Raw genomic sequence first — 18,097 nt, forward strand, 5'->3', positions numbered from 1 at the left:
GCTCCCCCATCAAGTCCAGACAGGGAGTCGCGCCACAGTTGGAGGCCACTCTCCTCCTTCCCCGCTTCCAGCAAGTCCTAAGGGGCAGCAGGCGTGGGGAGGTGTGGACAGCAATGCGCTGTGCTGGCAGCCCTCCACGTCCAGTGGAGCAGGACAGTGTGCCAGCTTCTTGCACCTGCAGACGGGACACCTGTAGGCCCAGGTCCCCGAGCCTGGCCTGACTCTGGAGACTTGACAGAGGCTGTCTGGGAAACCACTGTGCCCCAGACCCGAGGAAAATCACCTGGCTCATAAACATTGAAATTTTGAGGCAAAAGGTTCATATTTGAGTTACGTTGGTTACATATCCTTCAATTTTCTTGTGGCAAGAGTATGGGTGGAGATGTTGGAGAGCCCCTGATTTCTTTATAGATCTGAGAGGGAGACGGCAGTCAGGGATATTGGAACTACATTTTCTATAAAGGGAGCACATGGGGGGGGGGATGGTGGAGATCACTGAGAAAGTATTCTCAGAAGATAACAATTTGAAGAACATGTTCATGGCAAAGCCTTTAGGCGCATATGCAGAAACACTGTGAGCTCAAGAAAAGTTAATTATCAAAGGCTAAGAATTCGGTTAAGTAGAGTTTGGATTTGATGCTACAGATGTAATATATGGACTTCAAATAGAATGGTCTCAAAAAGGGTTTTCCAAAGAGTTGCACTGGGTGGGGCAGGTGGCTCAGCAGAAGAGTGCATGCCTAACATGCACTGGACCCAAGTTCCACACCTGGCACTACCTAAAACAGAAATGAAAGCAAAGGGCTGCACTATTTTATTTTTTTTTTAAATTTCTTTTTTGGGTTAATTTCTTTTTTTCAGTTTCTTTTTTGGGTTAATTTCTTTTTTGGTTTAATATTTTTTTGGAGGTTTAAAGTCGACAGTAAAATACAATAGTTTGTACATGTGTAGCATTTCCCAGTTTTCCACATAACAATACAAACCTACTAGGTACTCCTCTGCCATAATGTTTCAGGACCTGAAACCACTCCCCACCCCAGAGTCTTTACTTTAGTGCAATACACCAACTCCAGTTCAAGTTCTGCTTACTGTTTTTCCCTTCTGATCATGAAAGTAAAGGGCTGCACTTTTTTTTTTATTTCTTTTTTGGGTTAATTTCTTTTTAAAATTTTTTTGGGTTAATTTCTTTTTTGGTTTAATTTCTTTTTTGATTTCCTTTCCTATGAGCTACATGCATCAGAGAAAGAGAATTCTGTCAACTTGTTCTATCAGTTACTGAAATACAATATTGAAATCTCAAAGGTAGGAATAGAGCAAATTGAGCTGCTATGAACATCAGTATACATAGATTTCTTTGTTTTTTTTTTTTAATTTTTTTATTATTTATTTTTATTATGTTGTTTTTTATTGTTGTTGTAATTGATGTCGTCATTGTTAGATACGACAGAGAGAAATGGATAGAGGAGGAGAAGACAGAGAGGGGGAGAGAAAGATGGACACCTGCAGACCTGCTTCACTGCCTGTGAAGCAACTTCCCTGCAGGTGGGGAGCCAGGGGCTCGAACTGGGATCCTTAGGCTGGTCCTTGTGCTTTGTGCCACGTGCGCTTAACCTGCTGTGCTACTGCCCGACTACCTCAGGAGTTCATCATTCTTAACAGCTGAGTAGTATTCTGTTGTGTATATAGACCACAGCTTTCCCAGCCACTCATCTGTTGTTGGACCCCTGGGTTGTTTCCAGGTTTTGGCTGTTACAAATTGTGGCTGCACTGTTTTAATCATTATCTGTTTACCCGAGTGGTGAGTGAGGGGTTTCCACCAGACACCTAAAGGGTGCTCTCAGGAGCAGAGTAAACAGCCATGGTTGTGGTGTGCAGACTTTGTAAGAGTGAGAAGATGAAGTACCCACTGCCTCTCACAGGAATGTAACTGGGATGTTGGACTCATTCCTTAGACTGTCAGGGAATGGAAACTCTAGGGCCTAGAGTGCTTAGGGACTATGCCTGGGCAGTTTGGGTTAGGAGACCTTATCAGTGGGGCCATGGAGCCAAGGAAGATCTTTCTGGCTTCCCCCAAATGTTGAGGATAATGTTGAGCCTCAGCCTTAACCTTCATATCACATGTACACATACACAAACAAACAAACAAACAAAAAACCAAAAAAACCTCATTCTTGCATTTAGGCTCTCATGTAAAGTTATGCATATATATGTGAGAGTGTGTATTAAGAATCAAATTAAAAGATCAGAAAGAATTAGAAAGAACTGATTATTCATGCTGAACAGCTCATTTTGCCCTTACATATAGCACCAAATTAGCAAACAAGTGACAGGTTTTTGGATTCATAGCAAAAAAAATAAAATCAAATTCCAGCTCAGTAATCATTCTCTATGATTCAGGAGACAGCATATCAGAAATAAGAAAACTGTTACTTTACTTTTTTTTTTTTTTGCCTCCAGGGTTATTGCTGGGCCTTGGTACCTGCACTACAAATCCGCTGCTCCTGGAAGCTATTTTTTCCCTTTTATTGCCCTTGTTTTTTATTACTGTTATTGCTGTTGTTGTTGGATAGGACAGAGAGAAGTGAAGAGAGGAGGGGAAGACAGAGATGGGGAGAGATAGATAGACACCTGCAGACCTGCATCACCGCTTGTGAAGCAACCCCCCTACAGATGGGGAGCCCAGGGCTTGAACCAGGATTTTTAAGCTGGTCCTTATGCTTTGCACCATGTGTGCTTAACCCACCGCGCTACCCCTCGGCCCCCAATTGTTACTTTTTAAAAAAATACAACTTTATCTTGCAAACTGCTTCAGTGGTTGAAACCTACCAGCACCAAAGCTACAGAGGCAATCAGGAATCAAAGCTGCAGGACCTCAAGCAACCCAGCCTGATGAAAGGGCCCACTTATTGGCCTTACAGAGAAATAGGGAACAGAAGATAGGTCCCAGCTGGGTTTATGGTGCTGAATAGGGGTTTGTTCTGCCTGCAGGGCATCCTGGGATAAGGAAGCAGACAGCAGATCCAGGAGAAGGGGCCTGGAGGTATGGACCATCATTCCTGGGAGACTGACTGGACATGCTATAATGGATTCACTGCCCCTCTGCCGAGCTGTGACATATGTTTCCTTCCTTCCTTCCTTCCTTCCTTCCTTTCATTCATTTATTTAATAATGATAGACAAGACTGTAGGATAAGAGGGGTATAATTTCACACGATACCCACCACCAGAGTTCTGTATCCCATCCTCTCCATTGAAAACTTTCCTGTTCTTTATTCCTCTGGGAATATGGACCCAGGATCATTATGGGGTGCAGAAGGTGGCAGGTCTGGCTTCTATAATTGCTTCTCTGCTGGACATGGGTGTTGGCAGGTCAGTCCATACTTCCAGCCTGAAAACTGTTACTTTTGATTGTTAATCTTGTACTTTGTCTCTTTTTTAAAAATTTGTTTTATTTACTTATTGGATAGGATCAGTCAGAAATTGAGAGGAAAGGGGGTGATAGAGAGGGAGAGAAACAGAGACAACTGCAACACTGCTTTACCACTCTCAAAACTGTCTCCCTGCAGGTGGGGACCGGGGACTTGAACCTGGGTCTTTGCACACTGTAAAGTAAATGGTGCACTTACCCAGGTGCACCGCCACCTGGCTTCAGTACTTTGTCTTCTTTGGAGAACACAGGAGAATGTTTTAGGGAGATGATGCATTTACTTAATATGACTGAGTTTGAGGGGGCTTTTGCAGTACATATTTTTGTGAGGATTCTGATAGTATAGGATACAAATACCAGCTACACATATACATATCTGGCCTTGATCAGTTGTATTGCATGAGTATGTCTCAGCCAACTTGTTGATGTCCCAAGCTGCATGGGATACTGACCATTGTCCATTTAATATAATTTATTTTTATACTTTACATACATATATATATATATATATATATATATATATATATATATATATATGCTTTTTTGCCTCCAGGGTTATTGTTGGGGCTTGGTGCCTGCACTACAAATCCACTGCTCCTGGAGGCCATTTTTCCCACTTTGTTGCCCTTGTTGTTACCCTTGTTGTTGTAGTTACTAATTGTTGTTACTGCGGTTGTTGTTGTTGGATAGGACAGAGAGAAATCGAGAGAAAAGGGGAGACAGAGAGGGTGAGAGGAACATAGAGAGACCTGCAGACCTGCTTCACTGCCAGTGAAGCGACCCCCTGCAGGTGGGGAGGCGGGGGCTCGAACCTGGATCCTTATGCCAGTCAGTGTGCTTAATCCACTACACTACTGCCTGGCCCCCTATACTTTATATTTTATTGTCACCAGGGTTATGATGTGGTTTGGTGCCTGTACTGCAAATCCAATGCTCCCAGTGGCTTTTTTCCCTCTTTTTTCTTCTCCCCATTATTTTTTCTTTGACAGGACAGAGAGAAATTTAAAGGGGAGGAGGAGATAGAGGGAGAGATTTAAGAGACATCTGCAGCAATGCTTCACTGCTTGTGAAGTTTCCCCCTGTGGGTGGGGACTGGGGACTTGAACTGAGTGTTTGCATTAGGTAACTTGAGTGCTCCACTAGGTGTGCCACAATCTAACCCCAGAATGCATTTTTTTTTATAAGACAGAGAGAAATTGAGAGGGGAGGGGAAGATAGGGAGAGAGAAAGACACCTGCAGACCTGCTTCACAGCTTGTGAAGCAACCCTCCTGCAGGTGGGGAGCCAGGGACTTGAACCAGGATCCTTGCACAGGTTCTTGTGCTTCATGCTGTGTGGGCTTAACGGGCTGCACCACTGCCCTGCCCCACCCCACCAGGATATAATTCCTAAAGGTAAAGGTTTTTTTTTTTTAATATTTTATTTTATTTATTTATTCCCTTTTGTTGCCCTTGTTGTTTTATTGTTGTAGTTATTATTGTTGTCGTCGTTGTTGGATAGGACAGAGAGAAACGGAGAGAGGAGGGGAAGACAGAGAGGGGGAGAGAAAGATAGATACCTGCAGACCTGCTTCATCGCCTGTGAAGCGACTTTGCTGCAGGTGGGGAGCCGGGGTTCGAACCGGGATCCTTATGCCGGTCCTTGTGCTTTGCGCCACCTGCGCTTAACCCACTGCACTACAGCCCGACTCCCCAGGTAAAGGTTTTTGTAACCATGAGTGTTGTTTTATCTGGGCTGGCTTCACAGGCGGGTAACAGAGACGACCAGAGACACACGGCTGGGCTGAGAACGCAGTTTAATCTTTATTCACGAACGGGCAAATCACCACACCATGTGCTTTTCTCCATCATCCTCTCTCCGCCGCTGCTGCTGGGACTCTGCCCGTCCTTAGCCTAGGGGGTGGGGAGAAAGCGGGCGCGAAACTAGCAAGGGGCAAACCAATTCTTCTCAGAGGTCGGGGGGAAGGGAACATACCAACACATGAGTCTCTGAGCTGTTGTCTAGTAATCACTGGATAATATTTTAATATTTATTTTTTTGCTTCTAGGATTATCGCTGGGGCAGGAGGGTTTCTTTGACCCCACAACCTCTCCAGCATTTGCTGCTGTTACCTTTTCTGATGTATGACATTCTCATAGGAGTGACGTGGTACCTCATTATTGTCTTTATTTGCATTTCTCTGACAATCAAAGATTTGGAGCATTTTTTCATGTGTTTCTTGGCCTTTTGGATCTCTTCTGTGGTGAATATTCTGTCCATGTCCTCTCCCCATTTTTGGATGGGGTTATTTGTTGTCTTATTGTTGAGTTTGGCAAGCTCTTTATTTATTTGGTTATTAGCCTCTTGTCTGATGTATGGCATGTAAAGATCTTCTCCCATTCTGTGAGGGATCTCTTGGTTTGGGTAGTGGTTTCTTTTGCTGTGCAGAAGCTTTTTAATATGATGTAGTCCCATAGGTTTATGCTTGCCTTAGTCTTCTTTGTAATTGGTTGAATCTTCCATACATTCCCTCTTAAAACTATAACAGCTTTTTAAAATTTTGTAATTGATTTTTTTATTAGTGATTTAGTAATGATTAACAAGACTGTAAAATAACGGGGTTACAATTCCACACAGTCCCCAGCACCAGAGTCCCATGTTCTATTGCCTTCATTAGAAGCTTCCCTATTCTTTATCCCTGTCCTGGGAGTATGGACCAGAATTCTTTATGGGGTGCAGAAGGTGGCAGGTCTGGCTTCTGTAGTTGCTTCTCCACTGGACATGAACATTGGCATTTCGATCCATATTCCCAGCCTTGTAATAGCTTTTTAAGTCTTCATTGTTCTGAAGGACCTAAACAAATAGGATCTGGGTGGCATTGTAAGTTTCTGCTCAGTGTACTTTACCTTTGCAAATTCAGTTTTTTCCCCCAAAATATTCACTGTTTCTTGCAAAAAAGTTCCTTTTGACTACCTTGACATTTTTACTTTTTTCTCTGTCCTGAGATTGAAATTGTAGTCACCTATGATGATTATCCTTTCCTGCCCCTCCCCCCATGATCATTATTATTTCTATACCTATCTGTATGTATTAATATGTATTTGCCCGTTTTTCCCCATGGTCCCATCTTTTCTTTCTTTCTATGTCAGACTACACCTACTAGTACTTCTGAATATCTTTTCTTTTCTTTCTTTTTTTTTTTTCCTCTCTCTCAAAGTCCTGATGGAGTTGGAATTCAGAGCCCTCTGGTCATCTTCCCCTATCATTTCTCCCTCACTGGGAATATGGACTAAAATTCTTTTTGGGGTATAGAGTTGGGAGTTCTGGCTTCTCTAATTGCTTCTCTGCTGGACATGGGTGTGGGCAAGTGGATCCATACCCCCAGCCATTTTCTGTCTTTCCCTAGTTGGGTAGAGCTCTGGAGAGGTGAGGTCCCAGTATACACTGATGAGGTCATATGTTCAGGGAGACTTTCCTCTTCTTTATCCCTCTTGGGAGTATCCCTTTGGGGTGCAGAGGTGGGAGTTTTGGCTTATTTAATTGCTTCTCCACTGGACATGGGTGTTGGCAGGTCGATTCATACCCCCAGCCTGCTTCTGTCTTTCCCTAGTGGGGTAGGGTTCTGGAGAGATGAGACTTTGGGACACATTGTTGAGGTCATCTGCCCAGGGAAATCAGCTGGAATTGTAGTATCTGAATCTTAGTGGTTGAAAGGTGGTAAGATATAAAGCGGGGTTGGGGTGGGGGGAGGCTAGGCAGTGACACAGCAGATTAAGCACACACTGTGTGAAGTGCAAGGACTCAGTCTGAGTTCCTGGCTCCCCACCTGCGCGGGAGGGGGGGGGTCACTTCACAAGCGGTGAAGCAAGTCTGCAGGTGTCTATGTTTGTCTCCCCTTCTCTGTTTCCCCTTCCCTCTCGATTTCTCTCTGTCATGTCCAACAACAATGACAGCAATAACAACAACAATGACAACAACAATGATAAACAACAAGGGCAACGAAAGGGAAAAAATAGCCTCCAGGAGCAGTGGATTCATAGTGTAGGCACCGAAAAAGAAAAAAAGATATAAAGCAAGACAAAATGTTTAATAATCAAGAACCAAAAGTTAGGAATAGATAAGATGAAATTAGGAATCTTCAGGTGGGAAGAAACTAGGAAGTCTATTTTACGTATGTTCCTAGGGGCTCATGAGTTTAGTAATTTTTGCCCAAGTTTGATAGCTAACATGTAGGTGGATTAAAAAAATTGTCTGGGTACATAGCGTCAGAGTTGAGAATAGAGCTAGAAAGCTTAATTAGGGCAGAGAGTAGCTCCCAAACTTGAAGAAAGTTTATAAATACAATTAACTGTTCACCCCAGCTATTTGACCTAGGGCCCTTATAGATACTGGATGATATTTTCAAGCATTATAAATCTGAACTTGCTATAGATTTTGCCATTTTCTGTAAATAACATAATGTTTGTATAACTACTAGCGGGTTCATGGCTCACAGGTGTTTATTACATTTTATTTTCTCAATACAAACCTCCAACCTTCCTCCTCCTTCTTCTTCTAGCATTTGCCCTTCTTCCGTAGCCAGTCAACAGCGTCAGGTTGAGCCTGATGTAAAGTTTCGAGACCTCCTTTGAATCTGGAGAGGTGGCAGTCGTTGACTATGTGGGTCATAGTCTGTCTGGAGCCGCAGGGGCAGTTCGGGTCGTCTTCCTTCTAATTCAAAGACTCTACATTGTATATGTAATTTACATGTAGATTCATATGCTAAGTAGTCAAAATGTTTAATGAAAGTTGAAAATATAATGCAGAACCATATACCTGCTGATATTTGCTTTCTCAGGAGCTAACTGAGGTTGTTCCAAATGCAGGGCTTTGGGCTGCTATCTTACCTCTTTGTTCAGGTTTTGTGCTTCCTGTTTTGAATCTACTTGCAGTTGGCCTCTTTGGTGTATAGGGATAGTAAGTACACTTGGGGCCAAGCTGGTGCCACAAGAAGTCTGAGGCTTGCTGTATGTGTGTGAGATACTGTGTTGCATTTACATGTATCACACATGCAATGACACATATGGACCATAAGGAAATTTTAAAAAGACAGGAAAAATAAAACTAAATAAAATCAAGAGTAGCTATAAAGGGATTCAAGTTTTGGAAAGAGGGCAGGTCTATAACAAAAGAAATGCAGTTAAGAATAGATCTTCCTACACTGCTTCTTGCTTGGGCTTCATCTGTGCTTCAGGGAACATGACTTTAGTGAAGTCCCAGTTGAGGAGATTTTTGAACCATGGTTCCCATGGAAACAGACACTGAAGTGACATAAATCCACAGGAACTTTCCTTGCTCGTTGCCTTATCTAAACAAGCATCTACTAAGGCTCTAAGGAAAATTCAACTTTTAATGAATCTTGAGTCTTTACTTTTTGTGCCCCCTGAGGAGCATGCTTCTGGAGGGCCTTATTTCAGGCACGCAGCCATAACTGATTTTTATTTTTTATTTTTTGTAATTGTGAGCCAACTGCAGTGGGCAGGCATAAAGGCAGGTTGGGATTAAGTCTGGCTACGAGTGTACAGTGGCAGACCTCTAAGTGAAGAGGGATAACCGAGATTTTTTGCTATTGAGCTGTGATCAGAATACGACCTGTGTCTGGAAGGACAGCTTGCATGGGCATGTACAAGCGTCCCATCATTTGGCGTGTGACTTGTGTGGGGGCAGTGCCAGGCCTGAGGACAAACTCGCCCCATGGAGGTTCTAATGAGCCTCCTACAGAATGACTCCAGTGCCTTACTCTGAATCTCCTAGTTGGTGATCAGCTTCCTCTTGGTTAAAGATTCTGTTTATTTATTGAGAGTGAAAGAGATCACAGTAGCAAATACCATGGAGGCCAGGCTCAAGCCTAGGTTGTGCCCAGGGCAAAGAAGCACACGATTCAAGTCTGGCTGAGGATTTTGAAAAGTGCCTGGAGGAGGGTGTGGATTGAGGATAATTCTCCAGCAAGCTTTAGTAGACTGCACTGATACATTTGTGAGAGCTTTCCTGGGAAAGGGTTTTGACAGAGAATCAAAGGTACAGCAAGCAGTTGGGCTGTGAATATTTGAGGAAAAGTTATTTTTACCAGAACTAGAAATGGGTACAGAAAGAAGAGGCTAGAAACTGTAAAGTAAAGCCTGTTTGATTTTCTGATTTGTTCTTTGTGGTGTGGTAGAACATGGTTATTTGAAAAATTAAGCAGGTATAGTGGGAGTGGATCTGGAGAAAAGATAAACTGTTTAAGAACTAACTCTTGGTCTGCATGTGGGTCTGAGGTAAAGATTTGAAGACTAGCTATTTCAGAGTTTTTCCTCCTTCTGTCAGCATTCCAACTCTGTTGGCCTCTCTTTGCTCCTTTTGGGCTTACACAGCAATCTCTCCCCCAGCTATTTTTCTCATCCTCTTCCTCAGTCTCTTGTTCACATGCATTTTATTTCTTTAATTTGTTAGCTTCTTTGTTTGCTAGGTTGTTCCATCTTATGGTTTAATTTAACCCATACATCAGCCATGGTAATTATTATCACTATTCTCATTTTCCAGATGAGGAAGTTGAGAACCTGAGTTTAATAAACATTTGATAAGCTGCTTCAGGGAGCTGGGCAGTGACACGCTTGGTTGAATACACACACTACAATGCACAAGGAACAGGGTTGGAGGCCTTTCTCTCTTCCTCCAGGGAGGAGGCTTCATAAGCTTCATTCTCTTTGTCTCCCCTCCTCTCTCAATTTCTCTGTGTCCTATCAAAGAGAGAGAGAGAGAGGAGGAGGAGGAGGAAAAATGGCAGCCAGGAGTGGTGGATTCATAGTGCTGACACCGAGCCCCAGCAACAATCCTGGTAGCAATAATATAAAAAGCAGATAAATAAGTAAAAAAAAAAAAAAAAGAAGCTTCTGCAAGCCAGGCTGTTGATGGTATGACTGTGAATACATCTAGTCCTACCCATGCTGGGCCATGGAGGACTAGGGAATGATGATGAAGACAGAAATACATTGTGAGCAAAGCTGCAGTCATTCTGAGGACATAGTGTGAGGGGACTTTTTTCTTTTCTTGGTGAATTCTCCCCTAAGGTGTGATTTCAGATCCAACTCCTGTCATTTTGGCATTTTGGTAGAGCTTTCTCAAGACACAACAGTTTTCTGTTACATGAAAAGTCAGATACATGATGAATTTAGTGATTCACATTTTAGCTTCCTGACTTGGAACAAATAGCATTGGATGAGGCTGCTTCCTCCCAGGTGGAGTAAAAAACATTTTGGTTAAACCTGCTCCAAGTACTATTACAGGCATACCTTAGATGGGATTTTTTGAAAATACTTAATAGGAAATTCAGAATCAATCCCTCCAAGGCATTTAGAGGCTGAAGAGTGAACCCCTGGAGATGCACTTGTGCTCCCAGGGGCTGTTTACCTCTTCCATACACCAGGTTTGCAGTAGCACCAGAGTGGATGTGTCCTGAAGACTTTCTGCATGTGGGATAGCCCAGGATAGGAGGCACAGTGCAAAGGGTTGTCTTGTGCCAAATATATACAGCCAACTGTCATAGCAACAACAGAAGCTGAAAAGATGGACTAAGTAAAAGGAAAGAAGGGAGAAAAGATACCTAACACAGACAGGGGCTTGGTGATGGTGCCAGAACCTAGGACTCGGAAAAGTGACCCAGAGCAGAAGAAAGAGGAAGCAGTAAGTCCAAGGCAAGGCCACATCATATGATTTGTAGTATGTTAATAATGTTAGAGAAGTTTGCTTCACTCATCTGTTACTTGTAAAAGCCTATCCCTGGTCCTTTATCTCCCCAGCATGCTTTCAGTAAAAATGTGAATTACAAGATGAAACAGGGCCCTGGGAGGTGTGGTTCCATTAACTGTTCAGTCTTGCTCAGTATATCTGATTGTGTCCTCCCCCTGGTCTCAGTGTCCCATGGAGTCATACTGCATGCATTTTCCATGATGGCATTCAAATCTCTATTCCAGACTTGATGTCCAGTCTTGTCATTAAACTGTCTTCCACAGTTTGACCAAATAGCACCAGTGGGCTTCTTCTGGATAACTTGGAAAAGCTCTTCACCTGGCGAGTTTAGAGAAACATGCTTTATTCCAGATTCCCTTTCAGTGTGTGCAGTAGTGCACAAGGTTCAACACACATAATACAAAGCACAATGACCCCAGTTTGAGCCCTCCTGCAGGGGGTCACTTCACAAGCAGTGAAGCTGGTCTGCAGTTATTTATCTTTCTCCCTCTCTATCTTCCCTGTCCCTCTAAATTTCTCTCTGTCCTATCAAAAAAATTTAAAAAATGGCAACAGGAGCAGTGGATTCTTAGTATAGGCACTGAGCCCTAGCAGTTACCTTGGAGGTGCATGTGCATGAGAAAGAGAGAGAGAGAGAGAGAGAGAGAGAGAGAGAGAGAGAGAGCAGAGAAGAGAGGGAGAGGAGAGGAGAGGAGAGGAGAGGAGAGGAGAGGAGAGGAGAGGAGAGGAGGGAAGAGAGAGAGAGGATACTATTTTCCAGGTCACAAACTTTTTGTTTCTTTTGCTTTTTTAAAATTGCCATCAGGGGGCTTAGTACCTAAACAAAACTTCCATTGTTCTCAGTAGCCATTTTCCACTTTATTTCTTTTATTTAATAAGGCAAAGAAAAGTAGACAGGGAAGTGAGAGAGAGAATTAGAGACACCTCCAGCACTGCTTTACTGCTTGTGAAACTTTCTTCCTGTGGCTGGGAGCTGGGGACTTGAACATAGGTCCTTGCACATGATAACATATGAGCTTTACCCAGTATGTTACCACCCAGCCCCCAACATTTTTCCTGTTAAAGATGCATTTATTAACAAAAGAGAGATTGAAAGATCAGAGCACCACTCAGACCCAAAATAAGGTCCTGTCAAGGATTAAACCTGGGGCCTCAGACATGTGAGTTCTGTGTACTAACACAATGAACTACTTTCCTGGCCCTTGCAGAGGCATAGCTTTTGCCCTGAGAGATGGGGGTTAGGGAAGGAGCAAAGCAAGCAGAACAGGGAAACATGTTGGTGAGCCTCATGGAGGAGGCAGGAGGAGGGCAAGCTACAGGACCAGCATGTGCCAGATGAGGGTACTGGGAAAAGAGAAGACCTGAGAGGCTGGAGACGGACCCTCAAGCCACAAATTTAGTAGCTCTGGAAACAACTACTCTTTTTTTTTTTTTTTTTTCCTCCAGGGTTATTGCTGGGCTCTGTGCCTGCATCATAAATCCATCACTCCTGGAGGCCATTTTTTCCCCCTTTTTGTTGCCCTTGTTGCTGTAGCCTCGTTGTGGTTATTATTATTGCCATTGTTGATGTTGTTCATTGTTGGACAGGACAGAGAGAAATGGAGAGAGGAGGGGAAGACAGAGAGGGGGAGAGAAAGATAGACACCTGCAGACCTGCTTCACCGCCTGTGAAGCGACTCCCCTGCAGGTGGGGAGCCAGGAGCTTGAACTGGGATCCTTATGCCAGTCCCTGTGCTTTGCACCACATAAGCTTAACCCACTGTGCCACCGCCCAACCCACTTTTTTGTTTGTTTTTTAAGATTTTTAAAAATATTTATTCCCTTTTTTGTTGCCCTTGTTTTTTATTGTTGTAGTTATTGATGTCATCGTTGTTGGGTAGGACAGAGAGAAATGGAGAGAGGAGGGGAAGACAGGGGGAAGAGGAAGACAGACACCTGCAGATCTGCTTCACCGCCTGTGAAGCGACTTCGCTGCAGGTGGGGAGCCGGGGTTTGAACCGGGATCCTTAGGCCGGTCTTTGCATTTTGCGTCACCTGCGCTTAACCCGCTGCGCTACCACCCAACTCCCAACAACTACTCTTGACTGATGGGATTGTTAACTGTCAAACTCAAATTCTAAGCAGCACCAGGGAAGTTTTCTTTCTCCCTGCTTTAGGTACTGTGCAATTCCTGTGATCAAACTGAAATGGAGGCAGTGTAGAATGCCATCCTCTGAACTTAGAAACATTTTCTTTTCACATTTATAGAGCTTATTAATTTTTTTGTTGCTGTTATATATGTTCTGTTTGTCTTCCCCCATAGCCTTGATGGTAGGGACATTTCTTTATGCAATTTGTAGTCTCTCATTGAGACTGTTAGACATATTTTTTAAAGAACATCAGTCAGATCTGGAGTGGTATGGACCTAAATTTCAAGTGATTTTTGTAATTTTACATCTGGTGAATCATTTCAAACGTGTGGTTGATAAAATCTAGTCCTTAGGATTAGAGGAGAATGCAAACAAAATATCTCCTGGCATGTTGGGGTCAGCTGTAAGTGCTTGGACAGTAAGAATATCTGCTTTGTTTATCCAGTGAGTACTCAAGGATAAATTATTACCTCTACAAAATGCCTTGAATTTTACTGAATAAATGTGTGTAGAGTAAATCACCATTAGCAAAATCCCGTTCAAATATTGTCAAGGGTATAAGTAAATATCCCTTCATTTTCAAAGTTAATTTCTGGGGCTGTGACCCCAGGGGAATGTCTGCTTCCTCACCACTAATCAGGTCCCCAGATCTCTATATTCAGAATAAAACAGCACTGTCTCCTGTCTCTCTTGGCACTGACTACTAATGAGGATGGTGTCTTCCTCCCAGAGACTAGGAAAAAGCCTGGGGGGCAGAGTCTTATTCAGCCCAGAAAAAAATCCTAGGCAGTTCAGGCTCTGAACCTCTGAACAAGACAGCACAGATAACTCACTTTCCCCTTCTGGATAGCACCCACCTTTGGAACAAGAGAGAATCAGAGCTGGACTGATAGGTGCATTGCAGCAGCCATAGGCTGCATGAGGGTGAGTGACTGAATCCAGTGAACTTGCCCCAGGTCCCCAGCCTAAGCAGAAGCCCCAGAAAGACCAGTTTGTTTTATGCTCTGTCTAGGCTGGTCATAGGGTGTGTGTGGGGAGGCTCTGGAACACTCTTCCCAGAACTTGGCCTGATTTTTGTCAATCTGAGCAGAAAGTGGAGCTGGAAGGTCACATAGAGTAGACCTTTGAGTCAGAGTCCTTGGCACTTTCTTTCCCAGCAGCACCCATGTTTTCTGGGAGGATATGTCCACCCTTTCTAGGTTACACCAGGGGCAGAGGGACTAGGGGCTGCAGTCCAGTCTGTGTGGATCTGTTTCTCAGGAATGGGGAGGTGAACTGGAGTGTACTGCAGTAACTCACTCCCTCTCCTCTCCTCCCTCCCCTCCTCAGCCCCCACTTCCTGAGAAGGATTTCCTCCTCCTCCTCCTCCTCACAGAATACCTGAAGTGAGAATGGCAGCTGAAAATTCCTCTGTGACCGAGTTCATCCTCGCAGGTTTGACAGACCAGCCGGGACTGCAGCTGCCCCTCTTCTTCCTGTTTCTAGGTTTCTACCTGGTCACTGTGGTGGGGAACCTGGGCCTGATAGTGCTAATTGGGCTGAACACTCACCTGCACACCCCCATGTACTTCTTTCTCTTCAACTTGTCCTTCATCGATTTCTGCTATTCCACTGTCATCACTCCCAAAATGCTGATGAGCTTTGTCTTAAAGGAGAATCTCATCTCTTACGCAGGGTGCATGACTCAGCTCTTCTTCTTCCTTTTCTTTGTTGTCTCGGAGTCCTTTGTCCTGTCGGCCATGGCCTATGACCGCTATGCTGCCATCTGTAACCCACTGGTATATGCGGCCGCCATGTCTCCCCACGTCTGCCTCCTCCTCCTGCTGGGTGTGTATGTGATGGGGTTTGCTGGTGCCATGGCCCACACCGCCTGCATGGTGAGGCTGGTCTTCTGTGCCAACAACCTGGTCAACCACTACATGTGTGATATCCTGCCGCTGCTAGAGCGTTCATGCAGCAGCACCTCTGTAAATGAGCTAGTCGTTTTTATCGTTGTGGGCATTGACATTGGGGTGCCCACAATCACCATCTTCATCTCTTATGCCCTCATCGTCTCCAGCATCCTCCGAATGAGCTCCACAGAGGGCAGGGCCAAAGCCTTCAGCACCTGCAGCTCCCACATCATTGCTGTTTCTCTCTTCTTTGGCTCAGGAGCTTTCATGTACCTCAAACCATCCTCTCTTTTACCCATGAACCAGGCGAAAGTCTCCTCCTTGTTCTATACCATTGTGGTGCCCATGCTTAACCCACTCATCTATAGCCTGAGAAATAAGGATGTCAAAATTGCTCTGAAGAAGACCTTAAGGGGGGTCGGATGGTAGTGCAATGGATTTAGCACACATGGCGTGAAGCGCAAGGACCGGCATAAGGATCCCAGTTCGAGCCCCCGGCTCCCCGCCTGCAGGGGAGTCGCTTCATAGGCAGTGAAGCAGGTCTGCAGGTGTCTGTCTTTTTCTCCCCCCCCATCTTCCCCTCCTCTCTCCATTTCTGTCTGTCCTATCCAGTAATAATGACATCAGTGTCAAGAATAATAATATACACCACCACCACCACAACAAAAAGGCAACAGAAGGAAAAAAAAAAAAGCCTCCAAGAGCAGTGCATTTGTGGTGCAGGTACCAAGCCCCAGCAATAACCCTGGAGGCAAAAAAAAAAAAAAAGACCTTCAGCAGAGCACCATTCTCCTGAGAAAGGGGTAGGACTCAGTCCCTCAGGGCAGAGGCTTGTTTGCTTCTGTAGTTGGTTCTGGTCTAATTGGTTACAGGGAAAACATTTTCACTCTTTCTCAAATTCTTTATCCTTCCCATTTTTAGGCATCCTTTAAGATTTGTTTTGGTCCAGAACACTGCTTAGCTCTGCCTGCTGGTGGTGTTGCATGCAAGTCCTGTGTGTTACCACTGCATATCTCCCCAGCCCTAAAATGATTCTGGAAACTGAAGGGTGAGCACACTTAGTAGACCTTAAGGATAACTTCAGTTATTTTTCTCATTTTTCTGAGGACATGGACTTAGGCTCCCTCTTCAGGGTCACTCTGTTACTTATTCAGCAGCTGCACCCTGTGACTGGAATCCAGACCCCGATTTCCAGCACAGGTGCGTTTCCATTATGGCTCACTTTCTTCCTCTCTCTGCCCTGGAAGATTTCAAATTTGAGTTGGTCTAGGATGTTAAAATCTGGTTCTGTCTCCAGAAATTTCATGCCACTTCTCAAGGGCTAATTTTAAATATCACATTTTTGCAAGAAGGTAGGAGGTATAGGAGCCTGTTAAAATGGTCTTGGCTAAATGACCAGACACATTCTGGTAGAATTTTTCAGAGTGTGTGGAGGAAGTGTGCTGAGACCCAGAGATCAGCAACTGTGATGCCTCCTAAGACAATGCATCTTGTGGAGTTTCTAGAACTTGTTGGAAAGGAACTTGTTGATGCTCTGGGAAAAACCTTATAGAAAATGTCAGTTACAAAGAACAGGATTTGGAAATTATATTACACAGTTATTTCCTTCTTTTCAAATTGTAGGTTTAAAGCTAGGGCATAGAAGTCTGCAGAACAGTGTGAACAGATCATCTGGGGGCATTTCATGCCCTTGGGACTTTGTGCTACAACTTTGTGCATGCACAACAGCCAGTCCCATGAGGAGGTTTCTCTAGGGATGCTGGAGCTATGCATAGCAGAGGCTCTGTGGGCTATTGTCTGTGTCTCCCCACATCTGCTTGCTGCCTGCCATGCTTTCCTGTACATCCTGGTACTACCTAATGAATGCCCACATTGGGCTCCCTCACCTGCTTGCTGGTTGGGTGAGGTGCCAGCAGTACCAGCAGGGTGTGGTGGCTTTTCCTTATGGCAGCGCTACAGTGGCAGTGACTGAATGTCTGTTTCTGCCCTCCCTTGCTGCTTTAGGCAGCTAAGTGGTAATATTCGGCTTGCTGTTCTGGCCTGGGGATGCTGGCCACCCACGTCTTCTTCTCAACTAGCCCTTTTATCTACACCAGTATGAATAGTTGAGCATATATTTTCATATAGTTTCAGCAGGTCCACTTGTTTTCTGCTGGAACCCTTCCCGATCCCAGTAAGGGGTGAAAGGGTTGTGTAGTTCAGCTTTGAAAACCTAGGGCCTGATGATACTATATGTAAAGGGAATTAGAGCTGCCTTTTGGCTTAAGAAATTATAAGTAGTAAAAAGTTTTGGTGATAGAAAGTTATGTGAAATGTCATGAACGTATCTTGATTAACAAGATTTTCCGTAATGAAAATTGTATATCAAAAAACAAAGTCTGCTTGATTTTTATTTTATTTTATTTTATTTGCCTCCAGAGTTATTGCTGGGGCTTAGTGCTTGCACCACAAATCCACTGCTCCTGGAGGCTACTTTTTTTCTTTTGTTGCCCTTGTTTTATTATTGTTGTGGTTATTATTATTGCTGTTATTGCTGTCGTTGGACAGGACAGAGAGAAATGGAGAGAGGAGGGGAAGACAGAGAGGGGGAGAGAAAGATAGACACCTGCAGAGCTGCTTCACCTCCTGTGAAGTGACTCCCCTGCAAGTGGGGAGCCGGAGTTTCGAACCCGGATCTTTATGCCAGTCTCTGCACTTTGCGCTGCGCTACCGCCCAACCCCCTGCTTGATTTTTATATGGTTTTGCCTGTTGGGCTGGAGCATATCAACAGATGAATTCAGAAGAGTGAGCCAACAGATGTCTGTAGGACAGAGGACCACATGGAGTCAAGGCAACTGTGTCAGGGGAGAGAAGAGAAGAATAAAAACTCAGAAACAGAAGAGACTAGGGTAGCAATATAGAGT

The 18,097-nt window shown here is 44.2% G+C and overlaps 1 protein-coding gene across 1 annotated transcript; it reads left to right on the forward strand.

Annotated features, from left to right (window-relative positions):
• Positions 1 to 14,683: 14,683 nt before the first annotated feature.
• LOC103111416 (olfactory receptor 8B8) lies at positions 14,684 to 15,622 on the forward strand. Its single transcript, XM_007520693.3, has one exon. The coding sequence runs from the start codon at positions 14,693 to 14,695 to the stop codon at positions 15,620 to 15,622; it is 930 nt and encodes a 309-aa protein (XP_007520755.1). The 5' UTR covers positions 14,684 to 14,692.
• The last annotated feature ends 2,475 nt before the right edge of the window (positions 15,623 to 18,097 follow it).

Source organism: Erinaceus europaeus, chromosome 20, assembly GCF_950295315.1.
Source record: "Erinaceus europaeus chromosome 20, mEriEur2.1, whole genome shotgun sequence".
NCBI lineage: Eukaryota > Metazoa > Chordata > Mammalia > Eulipotyphla > Erinaceidae > Erinaceus > Erinaceus europaeus.

Excerpts from the sequence above, each read along its gene's own strand:
- LOC103111416 (XM_007520693.3), top strand. The coding sequence starts at position 14,693 with ATGGCAGCTGAAAATTCCTCTGTGACCGAGTTCATCCTCGCAGGTTTG.